This window comes from Molothrus aeneus, chromosome 13 (genome assembly GCF_037042795.1).
Source record: "Molothrus aeneus isolate 106 chromosome 13, BPBGC_Maene_1.0, whole genome shotgun sequence".
In the NCBI taxonomy this organism is placed as follows: domain Eukaryota; kingdom Metazoa; phylum Chordata; class Aves; order Passeriformes; family Icteridae; genus Molothrus; species Molothrus aeneus.
In genome coordinates this window covers 20,232,387-20,248,295 of record NC_089658.1, presented here as the reverse complement: position 1 = coordinate 20,248,295, position 15,909 = coordinate 20,232,387, and the positions used below count along the sequence as shown (strand labels likewise).

The window sequence follows — 15,909 nt, the reverse complement described above, 5'->3', positions numbered from 1 at the left end:
AGGCTGGCAGCAAGGGCTGGGGCATGGCACTCTGCGTGTCCATCAGTGGGTGCTCTGTCCTGCAGCCCTTCCCTGTCACAAGGGCCAGGCTTGGGGATGGTGACAGGGTGGCCACAGTTCAGTGGGGCTTCACAGAGTCCTCAGGACCCCCGAGGTCCTGCAGTCTCTTGGAGACACAGGGACATGGAGTGGGACTGGGAGTCAGGCAGGACCAGGCACAGCTGAGGGGCTTTGCTGGGTGGGACTGGTGCTAAATGAAGGCTCCACAGGAGCAGTGGAGCCCTTGGTTACAGGGCTGGACCTGGTGGTGTCAGGCCCTGGTGGGAGACAGCTGGGAGGTGTGGTGGGGCTGGGAGCTGCTTAGCTGCAGCAGAACTGTGTGCTGGCTGCTGGCGTGGGGACTGGCAGGGAGGGCAGGAAGCACAGGAAATCTCGCAATGGCTGTATGGTCAGCACTGGGTTTCCTGTTCCTCCCCAGGAGCCGGAGCTGCACCAGGTCCAGACCACATCAGCCCCGGCCCCAGAAGGACGCCAGCAGCAGCCTCACAACGAAGACCCAACAACAAATGTAGGTTGGAAGGACGGTGCCCGGGTGAGGTACTAGCAGAGACAGGGGGACTCCTTGGTGGGGCTGGGGGGTAGGTCTTGGTGAGGTCAAGGGCTGTGCCAGGAGACATCCTGCGCTGCGCAGGGAGGTGCCCCAGCACTCTCCTGCTCCTGCTGCACTCTTGTTTCAGGGCAGGGCACCCAGGGACTGCCACTGGGATCAGTTTGACTCCCAATGGCCTTTCTGGAGTCCTGCATGCTGGCACATATCCAGGTTCCACACCTTTCTCTGGGGCTCAGCACCCTCCTCAGCTTCTGCTGGCTTCCCACCAGTGTCCCAGTCCCAGGGAGCTCCCACACTGTGGGCATAGGGGTGGGAAAGGGCAGGACAGGACTGGAACTGCCGGAGAGGAGGGGCTGGTGCTGCCAGGGATGGGGGCTACAGCCGTGCTGCCCTTGGGGAGCAGCCCTGTGCATGGCAGAGGTGACACTGCTGTCTATGGCTCCACACTTCCTCCTTCCCAGCACCATCCCCACAGGCCCCAGCTCCCACAGAGCTTGGAGCACTCATTCTGCTGCTTTGAATAGGCTTTGCAGGGCTGTTTGCAGTGGGTGGGGAGGGCCATCTCTGCTGCACAGACCGGATGATGGGCTAGGAGGGTGTGAAATGCAAAGGGCCCGACCACTGGTGCAGGCAGTGCAGGGTGGCAGCTGCGGCTCAGGCTGTCCTGGTGCCCCACAGACCCCCTGGCTGGACGGCGGTGCCATGGGCTTTGGGCCGGAGCTGTGGTGCCCGCAGGGGCACAGCGCACTGCTGCAGCTGCAGGATGGGGAGCTGCGCCTCCTGGAGCTGATGAAGAAGTGGATGTCACAGCGGGCCAAGAGTGACCGCGAGTATGCAGGGATGCTGCACCACATGTTCTCCCAGCTGGAAAAGCAGGAGAGCACTTGGCAGCTCCATGGCAACCATGGTGGTCACATCGAGAAGGTAGGGATGCCTCAGAGTAGGACTGTGCCCTGCAGAGCCCGAGAGGTGCTGCTGGAGGATGCCATCTCCACGCCATCCCTGACTCCCTTTCCTGCAGTCCTGGTGGGTGCTGGTGAGCCGGACAGAGACGCTGAGCCAGATCCTGCGGCGGCACGCGGAGGAGCTGGCAGCGGGGCCGCTGGCCAAGCTGAGCCTGCTCATCCGCGACAAGCAGCAGCTGCGCAGAGCCTTCAGCGAGCAGTGGCAGCAGCTCAGCCAGGACTACAGCCGGGTATGTTGGAGCCAGCAGGGGAACAGGAGAATATGCTGGACCCGCTCCCTGACCGTGTCCCTCTCCAGACGACGCAGCAGGAGATGGAGAAGCTGAAGGCACAGTACCGCAGCCTGGCCCGTGACAGCGCCCAGGCCAAGCGCAAGTACCAGGAGGCCAGCAAAGGTGCCAACCTGGCCCCTGTCCCCTGCGTGACCTCCCAGCTTCCCTTTTGGGTTAGGGATGGCTGGAGCACCCTGCACTCCGTGAAAACTACAGCCCAGCCTGGAGCGGGTGGGGTTTCATAGAGGAGAGCCCAGCCTAGCCCCCAGGAAGCCAGGCAGAAGCCTGGGGGCCTTGGGACACCACCCTGTGGTTCAGGGGCATCTCTGTGTCACAGTGTGACCACCCCAGGCTCGGTCCCTCTGCCTGCCCTGAGACCCTCTCCCAGCCCTCCCCCTCTGACCCCTGCCCCGGTGCTGGGGCAGGTGGTGTGCTGGTGGTTGGGGTTTTCCACAGCCTCTCTCCACAGACAAGGAGCGGGACAAGGCGAAGGAGAAGTATGTGCGCAGCCTCTGGAAGCTCCATGCCCTGCACAATCAGTATGTACTGGCTGTGCAGGCGGCAGCATTGCACCACCAGCACCACTACCAGCGGATGCTGCCCAGCCTGCATCAGTCCCTCTACGGTCTGCAGCAGGAGATGGTCCTCGTCCTGTAAGAGCCCTGCCTGCCCCGCTGCCCATCCCGTGCCCCACTGCCCACCCCGTGCAGCACTGCCCATCCTGTTCCCTGCTGCCACCCACTTCCGACCCCTGGGCATGCCCATGGCCCCCCAGAACCAGCAGTGCTCCCACAGAAAGGAGATCCTCAGCGAGTACTGCAGCATCAGCAGCCTGGTACAGGAGGACCTTTTGGCTGTGCACCAGGAGATTGCCAGTGCCATCCAGGCCATCGACCCTGCCACTGAGTACAGCAGCTTCATCCAGAGCCACCAGTATGGCTCCACGCAGCCGCAGCCTCTCTGCTGGGTATGGCCCTGCTGCCTCTGGCTGGCAGCGGCCAGCACGGGGCAAGTGGAGGCACAGCTGTCCTGGGTGCCCACAGGTACGAATCTGAGATGCCACCAGCTGTGTCCTTTGATGAGAGCCTGCTGGAGGACACAGAAAACCTGGTGCCGGGGGAGCTGCAGCTGAATGAGCTGACCCTTGAAAGTGTCCAGCACTGGTGAGTGGGGCTAGCCATGGGCAGGGGCAGGTGAGGGGCAGGGGCCAAGCCCACTGTTGGCACACGTCTCTTGCAGCCTGACATCGGTTGAGGAGGAGTTGGTGGCCGCCACAGAGGCCGTGAGTATCAAGGAGCAGCAGATGCAGGAGCTGAAGGCAGAGATCCACGATGAGGAGCAGGGCCGGAGCCCCGGGGAGCGGTGAGGTGCAGCAGAGGGGGGTGAGGGGCCCGGGCAGCGGGTGCTGACCATCCCCTCCCCTCCCCAGGGTGCACTTGTTGGGCAGGCGGCAGGGGCTGCATGAGGCACGGCAGCAGCTCGAGGGCTGCCTGTGTGCCCAGGCCAAGCTGCAGCTGCAGCGGGACCTGCTGGCCAGCAAGCTGGCAGAGCTGGGCGTCAGGGAGCCCCTGCCTGCCCTGCCTCTGCCAGAGGATCGGCAGTCCGTCTCCTCCACGGTGAGTCAGCCTCGCCTCCTGCGCTCCGGGAGCTGCAGGGATGGGGTGCACAGCTGGTGCACAGCCCATGCCTCCTTCCAGGAGCAGGAGCGGAGCGGGGCCAGCGCGCTGGAGACCCTCAAGAACCACATCACGGGAATCTTCAGCCCAAAGTACTCGGTGAGTCCCTGGGTGCCTCCCGCCACCCTGCTCTCTGCCCAGCTGCCTTGATGAGCCTGTCCTCTCTCTTTTCTGGCCACACAGCCCCCCTTGCTTCAGCACCTCCAGATTCTGCTCCCACCTGCCCTGGGCACAGCTTCCAGACACTCCTGCTGCCCCACCTCTGGCACAACTCAGGAGTGTGCATGGCTGGGCTCACCTTGTCTCCTTCCAGCTGCCACCCCCCGTGCCCCTAATCCCAGACGTGCAGAAGCCGCTGTGCCAGCAGGTCTGGTACCACGGGGCCATCCCACGTTCGGAGGTGCAGGAGCTGCTGACCTGCACTGGGGACTTCCTGGTGCGGGAGAGCCAGGGCAAGCAGGAGTACGTGCTCAGCGTGCTGTGGGATGGGCAGCCCCGGCACTTCATCATCCAGGCTGTCGGTGTGAGTGACCACGAGCAGGGGGGATGGCTGGGGTGGCCTTGCATGGCCAGGCAAGGTTCCTGTCCATCACAACCTCTTGGGCTCCCTCCCTGCAGAACATGTTTCGGCTGGAGGGTGACAGCTTCCCCACCATTCCGCTGCTGATCCAGCACCTCCTGCAGAGCCAGCAGCCCATCACCCGCAAGAGTGGCATTGTCCTGGCCAGGGCTGTGCCCAAGGTGAGACAGGGAGTGGGGAGGAGGATGGGGCCCCCTGGGCAGGGGCAGCTCTGCCTGGCCCTTTCTCCTGTTGATGGCTGGGCTGAGCACCACAGGCATGCTTCTCCAGCTAGACAGGGGAACCTGGACCTCGGCTCTGCCTGAGAGGGGCCTGCAGGGGTCTGCGGGCCAGGGGCAGCTCACGAGTGTCTGTTCGCTGCAGGACAAATGGGTGCTTAACCACGAGGACGTGCTGCTGGGGGAGCGCATTGGTCGGGTGAGATGGGGTGCTGTGGGGTCTGCAGGAGGGCAGGGCTGTCCTCACAGGTCTGCCGGAGGACAAGGGTTGCCTTGGGCTGCACGGTGAGCTGAGCCTGGTGCACCTGTGTCTCGGAAGGGTAACTTTGGGGAGGTGTTCAGCGGACGCCTGCGTGCTGACAACTCCCCCGTTGCTGTGAAATCCTGCCGGGAAACCCTTCCACCTGAGCTCAAGGCCAAGTTCCTGCAGGAAGCCAGGTCCGTGTGGCTGTTGGGCTTCTCCTGTCACATCTGTCCACTCTTGGAGCTGTTGGACACTGCTGGGACTGCAGCACCATCGTGCTGAGGGCCGTGTCCCTGGGCTGGCAGGGCAGAGTGCCCTGGGGATGGCAGCGGGTGGCTTGTGCCCAGAGCAGCCAGGCCCCCCTACACTCACAGTGCCCATCCTGTCCCCACAGGATTCTCAAGCAGTACAGGCACCCCAACATCGTGCGGCTCATCGGCGTCTGCACGCAGAAACAGCCCATTTACATCGTCATGGAGCTGGTGCAGGGTGAGCGCCCCGTCCCCGCACTCCCCACGCACTCACGCCTGGGTGAGCTGCCAGCGCTGCCTGGCACCCACCGCCTCTGCAATCTGGGCACAGGGGGGGACTTCCTGACCTTCCTGCGCAGTGAGGGTCCCCACCTCCGCGTGAAGGAGCTGGTCAAGATGACAGAGAATGCTGCCGCTGGCATGGAGTACCTGGAGAGCAAGCACTGCATCCACAGGTGGGCCCTGGCAGGATAGGGAGCCCTGGGATCCTCACCACCCCAACCTGTGCCAGGTGGAGCCCCAGGGACAGCTGGGCACATGGCTGATTGCCTGGGGCTGTCTCAGGGACCTGGCTGCTCGCAACTGCCTGGTGACGGAGAGGAACACCCTGAAGATCAGTGATTTTGGGATGTCACGGGAGGAGGAGGATGGCATCTATGCCTCCACAGGGGGGATGAAGCAAATCCCTGTCAAGTGGACGGCCCCTGAAGCACTCAATTATGGTACAGGATGGAGCCAGGCATGGCCTGGCACCCCGCAGCTGGCACTATCCCACTCCCACACACCTGGTCCTGGGGAGGGAGGCAGAGACCCCAAGCGCCTCAGCCCTCAGGACCATGGGCACAGCTGGGCAGCGGTGACATGCGTGTCCCCTGACAACAGCATTTGTCCTGCCCCATGTCCCCAGGCCGATACAGCTCAGAGAGTGATGTCTGGAGCTTTGGCATCCTGCTGTGGGAAGCCTTCAGCCTGGGTGCTGTCCCCTATGCCAACCTCAGCAACCAGCAGACGCGGGAGGCAGTGGAGCATGGTAGGGGACACGGCTGGGAGCCACCATGAGCTGTGGGTCCAGCACTGTGGGGCTGTGCCTGTGGGATGGGCCAGACACATCCCACAGCGGGATTTGAGGTGTGAGGGGCCAGTGATCCACGTCCCCATCCCTGTTGCCCAGGTTTGCGGCTGGACCCTCCGGAGCAGTGCCCTGAGGAGGTGTACCAGCTGATGCAGCGCTGCTGGGAGTATGACCCCCACAAGCGGCCCAACTTCTGCACCATCCACCAGGACCTCATTGCCATCCGCAAGAGGCAGCGGTGACAGGGAGCACCAGGGGCCCTGGATCCATCCCATAGCACTGCTGGGGACACAGCAGAGCCCTGTCTGGGCAGCGGGTACTGCGGGGTGGCTGTGTGGTGCTTAAGCCCCAGGGCAGGGACTCCTGCATTCCTCGGGGTGGGACATGGCACCCACAGCTCCTGCCCGGCTTCGTCTTGTACAATAAACACACGAGCTCTGCAGCTGTGCATCTAGGAGCTGTGAGGGGACACAGACTTGTACTGCATTGGGACATGGCACTGGGACGAGACACTGTAATGATGCACCAGGACGGGTCACTGTGACAGGGCACACGGTGCACCAGCATGGGGTACCAAAAAGAAGTTACCAGAATGGGGTGCACTTAGACAGGAATGGCATGGGGAGTACTGAGACAGGGCACTGGGACAGAGGGCTGGAACGGGACCCTGGGACAGGGATCAAAGACAGGGTACCGGGGTGGGACACCGGGATGGGGCACACCGGGATGGGGCACACCGGGACAGGGTACCGGGATGGGGCACACCGGGATGGGGCACACTGGGACAGGGTACCGGGATGGGGCACACCGGGACAGGGTACCGGGAGGGCACCGGCATCTGGACTCGGCTGCGGGGTTGGGGGTGGCTGCTCGCGCTCCGGGGCTGTGCGGTACCGGCCGGTTCGGCGCCGCCCCCGCGGGCCGGGCTGTGCGGTACCGGCCGGTTCGGCGCCGCCCCCGCGGGCCGGGCTGTGCGGTACCGGCCGGTTCGGCGCCGCCCCCGCGGGCCGGGCTGTGCGGTACCGGCCGGTTCGGCGCCGCCCCCGCGGGCCGGCGCAGCGGGCGGAGCGCGAGGCGGGGCCTGGCCTGGCCTGGCCCATCCCGGCGGGCCCCGGCGGGCGATGTGAGGGCCTGGGCCGGGCTGCGGAGCCGCCCGGGGCACGGACGGGGTGGCGGCGGTGACACGGTCGGTGCTGGCCCGGCCTCTCCCGGCCTTGGCCGTCGCCGCGGGGCCTCAGCGCGGCGGGCCCGGGCGCTGCCCGGCCCTGCGGGGCCGCGCGGCCTCTCCGGCCCCGGCCCCATCAGCGGATATAAATATCCAGCATCGGATTAAGCCAAGTAGGACGCGGTGAGGGCTCTTGGAGGAGGAGGCAGGAGGCCGCGGTGAGGGGCTGCGCTGTCCGGCCTGGCTCCCCCCCAGTGCCGGCGCAGGTGAGTCCCTGCATCCCTTCGGGATGAAGCTGAAGAAGCAGGTGACAGTGTGCGGGGCTGCCATCTTCTGCGTGGCCGTCTTCTCCCTCTACTTGATGCTGGACCGGGTACAGCATGACCCTACACGACACCAGAGTGGGGGCAACTTCCCCAGGGTGAGTTTGGAGGGTCTGGGGTGAGTGAGGGGGTCCTGGAATGGCAAACAGGGACATTCAGTCAGGGAAATTCATGGGGAGCCAGCCCTGGCCTCTGGGCATTAAGGTGCCAGGACCAAGACTGGCTTTCCACAGCTGTGGGTGACCTCTTGCCCCTCGCTGTGCCTCCAGAGCCAGATCTCGGTGCTACAGAACCGCATCGAGCAGCTGGAGCAGCTGCTGGAGGAGAACCATGAGATCATCAGCCACATTAAGGACTCGGTGCTGGAGCTGACAGCCCATGCAGAGGGGCAGCCGGCATTGCCCCAGCACCCCCTGAATGGCTCCTGGGTGCTCCCCCCTGAGAGTCGCCCAAGTTTCCTCTCTGTGTCCCCACAAGACTGCCAGTTTGCTCTAGGGGGCAAAGGACAGAGCCCAGACCTTCAGGTGAGTGTCTGGTGGCTCTGCTAGCATATGAGGGGTCCATACCTGGCATCCATGGAATCCTGGGTCTGCTCTTTCAGGGGTCTCAGCACTGTCTCCTACCCACAGATGCTGGCTGTGTACTCCCTGCTGCCCTTTGACAACCAGGACGGTGGTGTCTGGAAGCAGGGCTTCGACATCACCTACGAGCCCAATGAATGGGACACAGAGCCCCTACAGGTGTTTGTGGTGCCGCACTCCCACAATGACCCAGGTGAGAGGCAGGGGCTGGCCCAGCTCCTGCTAGGGTGCAGTGCAGGCAGGGAGCCTGGGCCCCCCACAGTGACCCCCACCTGTGCTGCCAGGCTGGATCAAGACTTTCGACAAGTACTACTACGACCAGACACAGCACATCCTCAACAGCATGGTGCTGAAGATGCAGGAGGACCCGCGCCGGCGCTTCATCTGGTCTGAGATCTCCTTCTTTTCCAAGTGGTGGGACAACATCAGTGCCCAGAAGCGGGCTGCTGTGCGCAGGTAGGGCTGCCCCCCTGGCCCCAGTGCCCACCTAGCTGCCAGGCAGGCTGAGAGCAGAGCGTGTGTGAGGGAATGGCCCTGGGGACTGGAAAGCTGCCATGGGCCCTGTACTGCTCAGCATGGGGTGCCCTCAAACTGCCAGCAGCCTCCCAGTGCCATCAGATGTCAGAGCCATTGCCTTGTGGAGGGAGAGGTGGGAGAGACAGATCTTGCCCTGGGCCCGTCCCTGTGCTGATTGGGCTGGGGAACTTGTGTGCAAGGCCCAGGGCACCCATGGAAGGGTGGGAGACCTGGAGAGCAGGATTGTGTGGTGAGACAGGGCCCCCTTGTCTGCCCCTTGCCTTGAGAGCATTGGGGATGGAGGGGGTAATGGAGGGGGAATGGGCTGTGGCTGGCATTGGGCTGTGGAGGGATGACTCACTGCATGGGGACAGCATGAGAAGGGGGGAATGGCAGTGGTGGCTGTGGGGGCTGCATGTAGACTGTGGGTGGCTCAGGGCAGGGAGACTCCACAATGGACATGTGGCTCATGCAGGGCTCTGGTCACATCTTGGGTGTCCCCCTGACAGGCTGGTGGGCAATGGGCAGCTGGAGATGGTGACAGGCGGCTGGGTGATGGCTGATGAGGCTAATTCCCACTACTTCGCCATGATTGACCAGCTGATCGAGGGGCACCAGTGGCTGGAGAAGAACATTGGTGAGAGCCAGGCAGATGGTGGCTGGGGGCCTGCCTAATGCTCTGCAGGCCTCCAGGTCCCAACAGGACCCTCCTCACGGGAGGTGCTGCTGGCCCAGCACGGGGCTGACAGGTCTCTGTGCCGCAGGTGTGACGCCGCGGTCGGGCTGGGCCGTAGACCCCTTTGGGTACAGCTCCACCATGCCCTACCTGCTGAAGCGCTCCAACCTGACGGCCATGCTCATCCAGCGCGTGCACTACGCCATCAAGAAGCACTTTGCTGCCACCCAGAACCTGGAGTTCATGTGGAGACAGACATGGGGTGAGGAGCTGCCAGGAAGGGACTGCAGAGGGGGCCCTGTGGGGCATGTGGCAGCAGAGAATGGCTACCAGCTGCTTTTCTGTGCACATGAGCCAAGCACTGGGAGGTGATGTCTCTGCCCTGTGGGACAGCCTCAGGGTGACTTTCCACGCGCCCACAAGTCCAGCAACACACTGGGGGAGGCTGCTGTGCTCTCTGAGCTCTGAGGTCTGCTTTGTCAGACCACTGTCTTTGGGCCCTCCTGCTCAGGGACAGGCAAGGGAGAGCCATTGCTGGTGCTCACCTGTCCTTGGTCCCACAGATCCAGACACGAGCACCGACATCCTCTGCCACATGATGCCCTTCTACAGCTACGATGTGCCTCACACCTGTGGCCCAGACCCCAAGATCTGCTGCCAGTTTGACTTCAAGCGCTTGCCTGGAGGCCGGATCAACTGTCCCTGGAAGGTGCCTCCCCGCGCCATCACCGATGCCAACGTGGCAGAGCGGTGAGTGCGGCAGGGGCAGGGGCACGCCACTCCCGGCCTCGTGGGCCACCAGGGGCCAGCCTCATGCTCTGGCCCCCGCACAGAGCCCAGCTGCTGCTGGACCAGTACCGCAAGAAGTCCAAGCTGTACCGCAGCAAGGTGCTGCTGGTGCCCCTGGGAGATGACTTCCGCTACGACAAGCCACAGGAGTGGGATGCCCAGTTCCTCAACTACCAGCGCATCTTTGACTTCCTCAACTCTCGGCCCGACCTCCATGTTCAGGTATGTGTGGAGAGCTCTGTGGAGCTGGGGGCAGCAGGAGGCCACGGCAGAGCACAGTTAGAGGGGTGAACAGTCCTGTGAGGGGTGATAAGAGCCCCCACTGCAGGAGCCCCAGCTCAGGGCTGCACTTGCTGTCTTGCAGGCACAGTTTGGCACGCTCTCTGACTACTTTGATGCCCTGTACAAGAAAGTGGGCATCGTACCGGGGATGAGGCCACCTGGGTTCCCAGTTCTGACTGGGGATTTCTTCTCCTATGCGGACCGGGAGGATCACTACTGGACAGGATACTTCACTTCCCGGCCGTTCTACAAGAGCCTGGACCGGGTGCTGGAGGCCCACCTCCGGTGAGGGGCAGTGGGTTGGTCCACGGGGCACAGGAGGCGTGTGGGGGGCATGGATGAGGGGTGGCCAGGCAGTATCTGGGATCTCAACAGTCCCCAGTCTGCGCCAGCTGCCAACACACTGGACTGGTGCACAGAGTGCCAAACCCTCACCCAGTCCCAGGGCAGTGTGTGCCTTTGCCACCCCCCTCCCAGGCCAGTCCCCGTGGTATTGCAGCACCAGGGACACTCAGTGACTCTGTCCCTGCGCAGGGGGGCAGAGATCCTGTACAGCCTGGCACTCGCCCACGCCCGCCGTGCCGGTGCCGATGGCAGGTACCCACTCTCTGACTACGCCCTGCTGACCAACGCCCGCCGCAACCTGGGCCTCTTCCAGCACCATGATGCCATCGCTGGCACTGCCAAGGAGGCTGTGGCCGTGGACTATGGAGTCCGGTGCGTGTGGGGGCCAGGGCACCCTCAGAGCCTGTCTCAGAGTGGGGCTGGTGGGCTCAGGGCCGGGAGAACGGCTAGGTGTGGGGATGCTGTGGGGAGGTTCTCCCTCTCACAGGGAGATGTAGAAGGTGGCTCCCTCTGCCTCTGCCTAGGCTGCTCCAATCCCTCACCAACCTCAAGCGTGTCATCATCAATGCTGCACACTACCTTGTGCTGGAGGACAAGGACGCATACCGCCACGACCTGGCTGCACCGTTCCTTGGCATGGTGAGCAGCACCAGCCCCTGCCTCCCTGCACTCTGGCACACTGTCCCCATGCCCCCGGGAGCAACTCTGTGCTGCAGAGGCCAGGAAGGGAGCCCCAGATTGTGCCCATGTCCTTGGGCCCAACTGGCAGGGGCATGGGGCACACCCCAACTCTTTACTACTCCTCCCCAGGATGAGACACGCTCCAGCCAGGACTCTCTTCCAGAGAGGACAGTGGTCAAACTGGGCACCTCACCTCGGTAGGGCCTCCTGCCTTGCTCTGGGGACTTATGGGGCTGTGGGGAGGCAATGAGGGAGTACGTGTGAAGCTGTGGGTAGGTGCAGTGGTTCTGTAGTTAGTGTGGGGCATGGGACATCTGGGATGCTGTAAGGCTGGGATGCCAAGCCCTGTGTTACCCCCACAGGTTCCTGGTGGTGTTCAACCCGCTGGAGCAGGAGCGCCTGAGTGTGGTGCCAGTGCTGGTGGACTCCCCACACGTGCGTGTGCTCTCTGAGGAGGGGCAGCCCCTGCCCTCCCAGCTCAGTGCAGTGTGGAACTCTGCCACTGATGCGGTGCCCAATGTCTACCAGGTATGGGGTACCCCACACCCACAGCCCATCTGTGCCAGCCTCCTACCCCACACACTGCCAGGACACACCGGCAGCCCTGCTCTGTCCCTGCCCCACAACACGAGATCCCACAGCTGCCGAACCCTCAGGTCCCCACGCATGTCCCTCCTCAGCAGCAGCCCTGCAGTGCTGAGCAGGGTCTTTGCCCCACTGACCCCCAGTCATTCCCAGAGGTGGGGACTGGCTCAGGTCCCCATGCTGCCTGCAGGTGTCTGTCCTGGCCCGCCTGCCTGCGCTGGGGCTGCGTGTGCTGCAGCTGCACAAGGCCTTGGATGGCCACGCCACGCCAAGGTCCTCCACGCGCCTGTACCTGCACGGCCGGGACGTGCCCGTGCACAAGCCCGAGGCTCTGCCCCTGCACGTCTTCCCGGCTGCTGCTGATGACTTCTGCCTGGAGAACCAGCACCTGCAGGCCTGCTTCTTGGGGCGCACGGGCCTGCTGCAGGTGAGTGCGGGGCTCTGACAGGGCGTGGGGTGGAGGACAGGAGGGGTACATCCCGCTGCTTCATGCTCTTACTGCTGTGCCGGCACACACCTGCAGAGCCTGCGGCCAGCTGGGGAGGAGCAGGGGCACAGGGTCAGCAGCGAATTTCTCGTCTATGGCACCAGGACCTCCAAGGACAAAAGTGGGGCCTATCTCTTCCTGCCTGACGGCGAGGCCAAGGTACAGGGTCCACCTGTGGAAGCCAGCTGACAGCTGTGCCTGTAGGACTGTCCTCAGGAAGCAGTGTCAGCACAGCTATCCCTCTCCCTAGCCCTACGCTCCCAAGGACCCCCCAGTGGTGCGGGTGATGGAGGGACCCCTCTTCTCAGAGGTTGCCAGCTACTACCAGCATGTCCAGACCGTGGTGCGGCTGTACAATGTGCCAGGTGAGGTCTTGAGGCTGTGCCAGGTGTTGCTGGCCCAGGGAACTGGGCCATGCTGCCCTTGGGGCTCAGCCCCTCACTGCCTACCCACAGGAGTGGAGGGCCTGTCCCTGGATGTGTCCTGCCTGGTGGACATCCGTGACCACATCAACAAGGAGCTGGCCCTGCGCTTTAGCACTGACATTGAGAGTGATGACACCTTCTTCACGGACCTTAATGGTTTCCAGGTATGCAGCAGGCTGGGGAGGGACAGCAGCTGCTCACAGGGGGACAGTGCTCTGGCACCAGGCAGTGTGGGATCCACCTCTGGCCACTGATCTCTGTTCCTTGGCAGATCCAGCCCCGCAGGTACCAGCGGAAGCTGCCTCTGCAGGCCAACTTCTACCCAATGCCTGCCATGGCCTACATCCAGGACATGCAGAGCCGCCTGACACTGCTCACAGCCCAGGCCCTGGGGGTCTCCAGCCTTCACAGCGGTGAGCTGGGCTCTGTGCCTTGGGGACCTGCTGTGGAGCTAGGGCTGTCCTCCCCAGGGGAAGCAGGGGAGGAGGGTGCTGCAGGCTGGGCAGGGTGCCCTGGTCCTGCTGTCACTGGGGGCTCTGTGCTGTGGGGTGTGGCTGGCACCTGGTAAAGCCTGGGCTGCAGGGACTTGCTCTCCACAGGCCAGCTGGAGGTGATCCTGGACCGGCGCCTCATGCAGGATGACAACCGGGGCCTGGGCCAGGGGCTGAAGGACAACAAACGTACCTGCAACCGGTTCCGGCTCCTCCTGGAGCGCCGCAGCACTGCCAACAAGGTGCTGGCTGTGAGGCAGCAGGGCTGAGAGCCCAACCTGCCTTGGGATGGAGCAGGGTGGAGGCATTTGCAGAAAGCCACACGTGATGGGATGCGGTGTCCTCTCCCCTCTTGTCCCATTGTGCTGGCACTGGGCAGGGATGGGCCTGGAGCAGGGGGCATGGGGAGAGCAGGACATGCAGTGGGCTCTGTCCCTGTGGAGCCACGTCGCCCTCATAATCACAGTGTTCTTGTCCAATCCCCTCGCTGCCCTCTATGCGTGTGCTGTGCCACCCATCCAGAGCTCCGGCTTCTTTTCCAAACTGGTCTCCATGTTTAAAGCCTTGAGCTTCCCTGGCACCAGGACTGGCAGCCCTGAGGTAATGGCCAGCCTGGCCCTGCTGTCTCTCCCTGTCTTGTGCACTAGCTGCTAGCCACTAGTCTAGCCAGGCTTGTAGCAGGTCTGTAGCCTGACCATCAACTAGCCAGGGTCCTGTTTGGTGCTGGGGCGGGGGGACCTGCCTGGGCAGGGGCAGCTCCATCTGCGCTGTGCTGGCAGGTGCCTGGGCTCAAGGCACTGCTGGAATGGAGGTTCTTTGTGCCTTGCCCCGGCTCTGCCTGCCTTCCTGGGCCCGCATTTGACCCATCTGCTGCTTGGCAGGTGCAGGATGAGCGCCCCATCAGCTTCCCCTCCCTGCTGAGCCACATCACCTCTGTGCACCAGAATGCTGAGGCCTTGGTCATGCCAGTGGCCCTGGAGAAGCCAGCCCTGCCAGCCTTGCGCTCCTTTGTGCCCCTTGCCACCACCCTTCCTTGCGACTTCCACATCCTCAACCTACGGACGCTGCAGGCAGAGGTGAGCCATGGCTCAGGGATGGTGGGACTCTGGTGGGGGCCTTGCCCCTGCTGTCCCCAGTGCTGTGCCTCACGCTCCAGCTCCCTGCAGGATGACTCACTACCATCAGCTGAGGCAGCACTGATCCTGCACCGCAAAGGCTTCGACTGCAGCCTGGAGGCCAAGAACCTGGGCTTCAACTGCACCACCAGCCAGGGCAAGGTAGGGCCAGGTTGCCCCCACACCTCCTCTGGGCCAGCTGGGCTGGGAGCTCGGCGTGGCAGCCATGGCATGTGTCAGGCTGTCCTGGGCACAGTGCTGCCCCTGCCATCACATCCTCACCTGGGCCTCCCCACTTCCTCGTCTCTCCTCAGCTAGCTCTGGGAGGCCTGTTCCAGGGCTTGGAGCTGGGCTCCCTGCAGCCCACCTCATTGACACTGATGTACCCGCTGGGCACAGCCTCCAACAGCACCAACATCCACCTGGACCCCATGGAAATCGCCACGTTCCGCATCCGCCTGGGGTAGTGTCAAGCAGGAGAGGAGTGGAGTGGCTGGACAGCACAGGAGCAGCACCAGTGCAGCAGTGGAGTGGGGCCAGCAGACTGGCAGAGGCTGTGCTGCCACTTTCTAATTTATTAGCTCCATGTTCTCAGATAGATTTGGAATGAACTGCTGTGGCAGGGCTGGAGCAGACGTTGCTGGACACGGTGCTGGGTGGGCCGAGCGTGGCTGGGGAGGGCTGCAGGCTGGGCTCTGCTGCTGCTGCTGGGACACACACTGCTGCCCTGTCACAGGCAGGCTGCCCAGGAGGGCGGCCACCCTGATGGCTGGGGCAGGGGCCCGTGCAGGGCTCCCCTGACTGGCGGGCAGCAAGGGGAGGCCAGGAGCACCTGTGGTGTTGGGCAGCTGCCTGAGGAAGTGCTGTGGACTTGGGACTGACCTCTCCTGGAGCTCATAGGAAACACAAGGCTGTTTCCAAGGGCCCTGGTGTACGTGTGGTTTGTGGCTCTCACGCAGGGGAGTGGGAATGGTGTGCTGTGGGGAGACAGGGCAGCACTCTCAGGTGGGCAGAGGCCAGCTTGAAGATCTCGCCAGGAGCCCCTGGCACCTGTGAGAGGCTGGTGGCATGGCCAGGCCCAGCTGTGCTCTGGAGCAGGCAGTGCCTGGTGCTGGGCAGGAGCCAGGGGGATGGGAGTCAGTTCCTGGTGCGGACAGCAATGCCTGGGTGAAGCGTGGGAGTGCCTCCCCCAAACCCAGAGCCTTTAGCCCCGTTTCAGAGTGAGCCTGGCGCTCTGCTCTGCTGGAGCTGCAGTGGCTGAGTCGCAGCTAATTACACCGTGTCACCAGAGCATCCTCCTGGTTGCTGTGGGAACCACAGGCCATAATTCCTGGCCCCCTGGGGCTACCTACTTCCAGCAGGGAGGGCATTGGGAAGGACAGGGTGGGGTGTGGAACTGCCTCAGCTCTGGCTTGGTTGGATTGGACTGGATGAGCTTAGAGGTCTTTTCCAACATAAATGATTATGTGATTCCACAATTCCTGCACAAACCCCAGCACATCCACATCCCATGGGTTTGGCCCCTGGAAGCTCAGCACCTCGCAGTGCTTGCCCTGTGCC

At 63.6% G+C, this 15,909-nt stretch overlaps 2 protein-coding genes across 4 annotated transcripts; both read left to right on the top strand.

The window, feature by feature from the left end:
• Positions 1 to 468: 468 nt before the first annotated feature.
• Positions 469 to 6,330, top strand: FES (FES proto-oncogene, tyrosine kinase). Its single transcript, XM_066558756.1, has 19 exons — positions 469 to 568; positions 1,289 to 1,534; positions 1,632 to 1,805; positions 1,874 to 1,970; positions 2,317 to 2,500; positions 2,643 to 2,780; positions 2,891 to 3,010; positions 3,087 to 3,209; positions 3,277 to 3,463; positions 3,545 to 3,622; positions 3,837 to 4,046; positions 4,142 to 4,264; positions 4,467 to 4,520; positions 4,641 to 4,759; positions 4,960 to 5,054; positions 5,148 to 5,271; positions 5,381 to 5,538; positions 5,724 to 5,846; positions 5,988 to 6,330. The coding sequence occupies exons 2-19, from the start codon at positions 1,313 to 1,315 to the stop codon at positions 6,128 to 6,130; spliced, it is 2,472 nt and encodes an 823-aa protein (XP_066414853.1). The 5' UTR covers positions 469 to 568; positions 1,289 to 1,312; the 3' UTR covers positions 6,131 to 6,330.
• Positions 6,331 to 7,117: 787 nt separating this feature from the next.
• MAN2A2 (mannosidase alpha class 2A member 2) lies at positions 7,118 to 15,273 on the top strand. Of its 3 annotated transcripts, XM_066558810.1 has the most exons (23): positions 7,118 to 7,474; positions 7,646 to 7,900; positions 8,006 to 8,150; positions 8,242 to 8,413; positions 8,983 to 9,110; positions 9,238 to 9,411; positions 9,713 to 9,899; positions 9,983 to 10,160; positions 10,303 to 10,505; positions 10,755 to 10,937; positions 11,090 to 11,204; positions 11,376 to 11,443; positions 11,609 to 11,774; positions 12,022 to 12,258; positions 12,355 to 12,477; positions 12,569 to 12,683; positions 12,774 to 12,907; positions 13,015 to 13,156; positions 13,343 to 13,476; positions 13,757 to 13,834; positions 14,116 to 14,310; positions 14,401 to 14,511; positions 14,664 to 15,273. In XM_066558810.1, exons 1-23 carry the CDS (start codon positions 7,343 to 7,345, stop codon positions 14,814 to 14,816), a joined length of 3,528 nt encoding a protein of 1,175 aa, XP_066414907.1. In that variant the 5' UTR covers positions 7,118 to 7,342; the 3' UTR covers positions 14,817 to 15,273. The 3 variants fall into 3 exon arrangements, with proteins under 3 accessions (XP_066414907.1, XP_066414904.1, XP_066414906.1); XM_066558809.1 differs by lacking the exon at positions 13,757 to 13,834 and having other exon boundaries at positions 7,121 to 7,474; XM_066558807.1 differs by lacking the exon at positions 13,757 to 13,834 and having other exon boundaries at positions 14,116 to 14,511.
• Positions 15,274 to 15,909: the final 636 nt, after the last annotated feature.

Bases quoted from the DNA above. Each gene is read 5' to 3' on its own strand.
- MAN2A2 (XM_066558807.1), top strand. From the start codon at position 7,343: ATGAAGCTGAAGAAGCAGGTGACAGTGTGCGGGGCTGCCATCTTCTGC. The intron at 10,161-10,302 runs GTATGTGTGGAG...GCTGTCTTGCAG, and splicing joins GGCCCGACCTCCATGTTCAG to GCACAGTTTGGCACGCTCTC. The intron at 14,512-14,663 runs GTAGGGCCAGGT...GTCTCTCCTCAG, and splicing joins GCACCACCAGCCAGGGCAAG to CTAGCTCTGGGAGGCCTGTT.
- FES (XM_066558756.1), top strand. From the start codon at position 1,313: ATGGGCTTTGGGCCGGAGCTGTGGTGCCCGCAGGGGCACAGCGCACTG. The intron at 1,971-2,316 runs GTGCCAACCTGG...CTCTCTCCACAG, and splicing joins GTACCAGGAGGCCAGCAAAG to ACAAGGAGCGGGACAAGGCG. The intron at 5,539-5,723 runs GTACAGGATGGA...CCATGTCCCCAG, and splicing joins CCCTGAAGCACTCAATTATG to GCCGATACAGCTCAGAGAGT.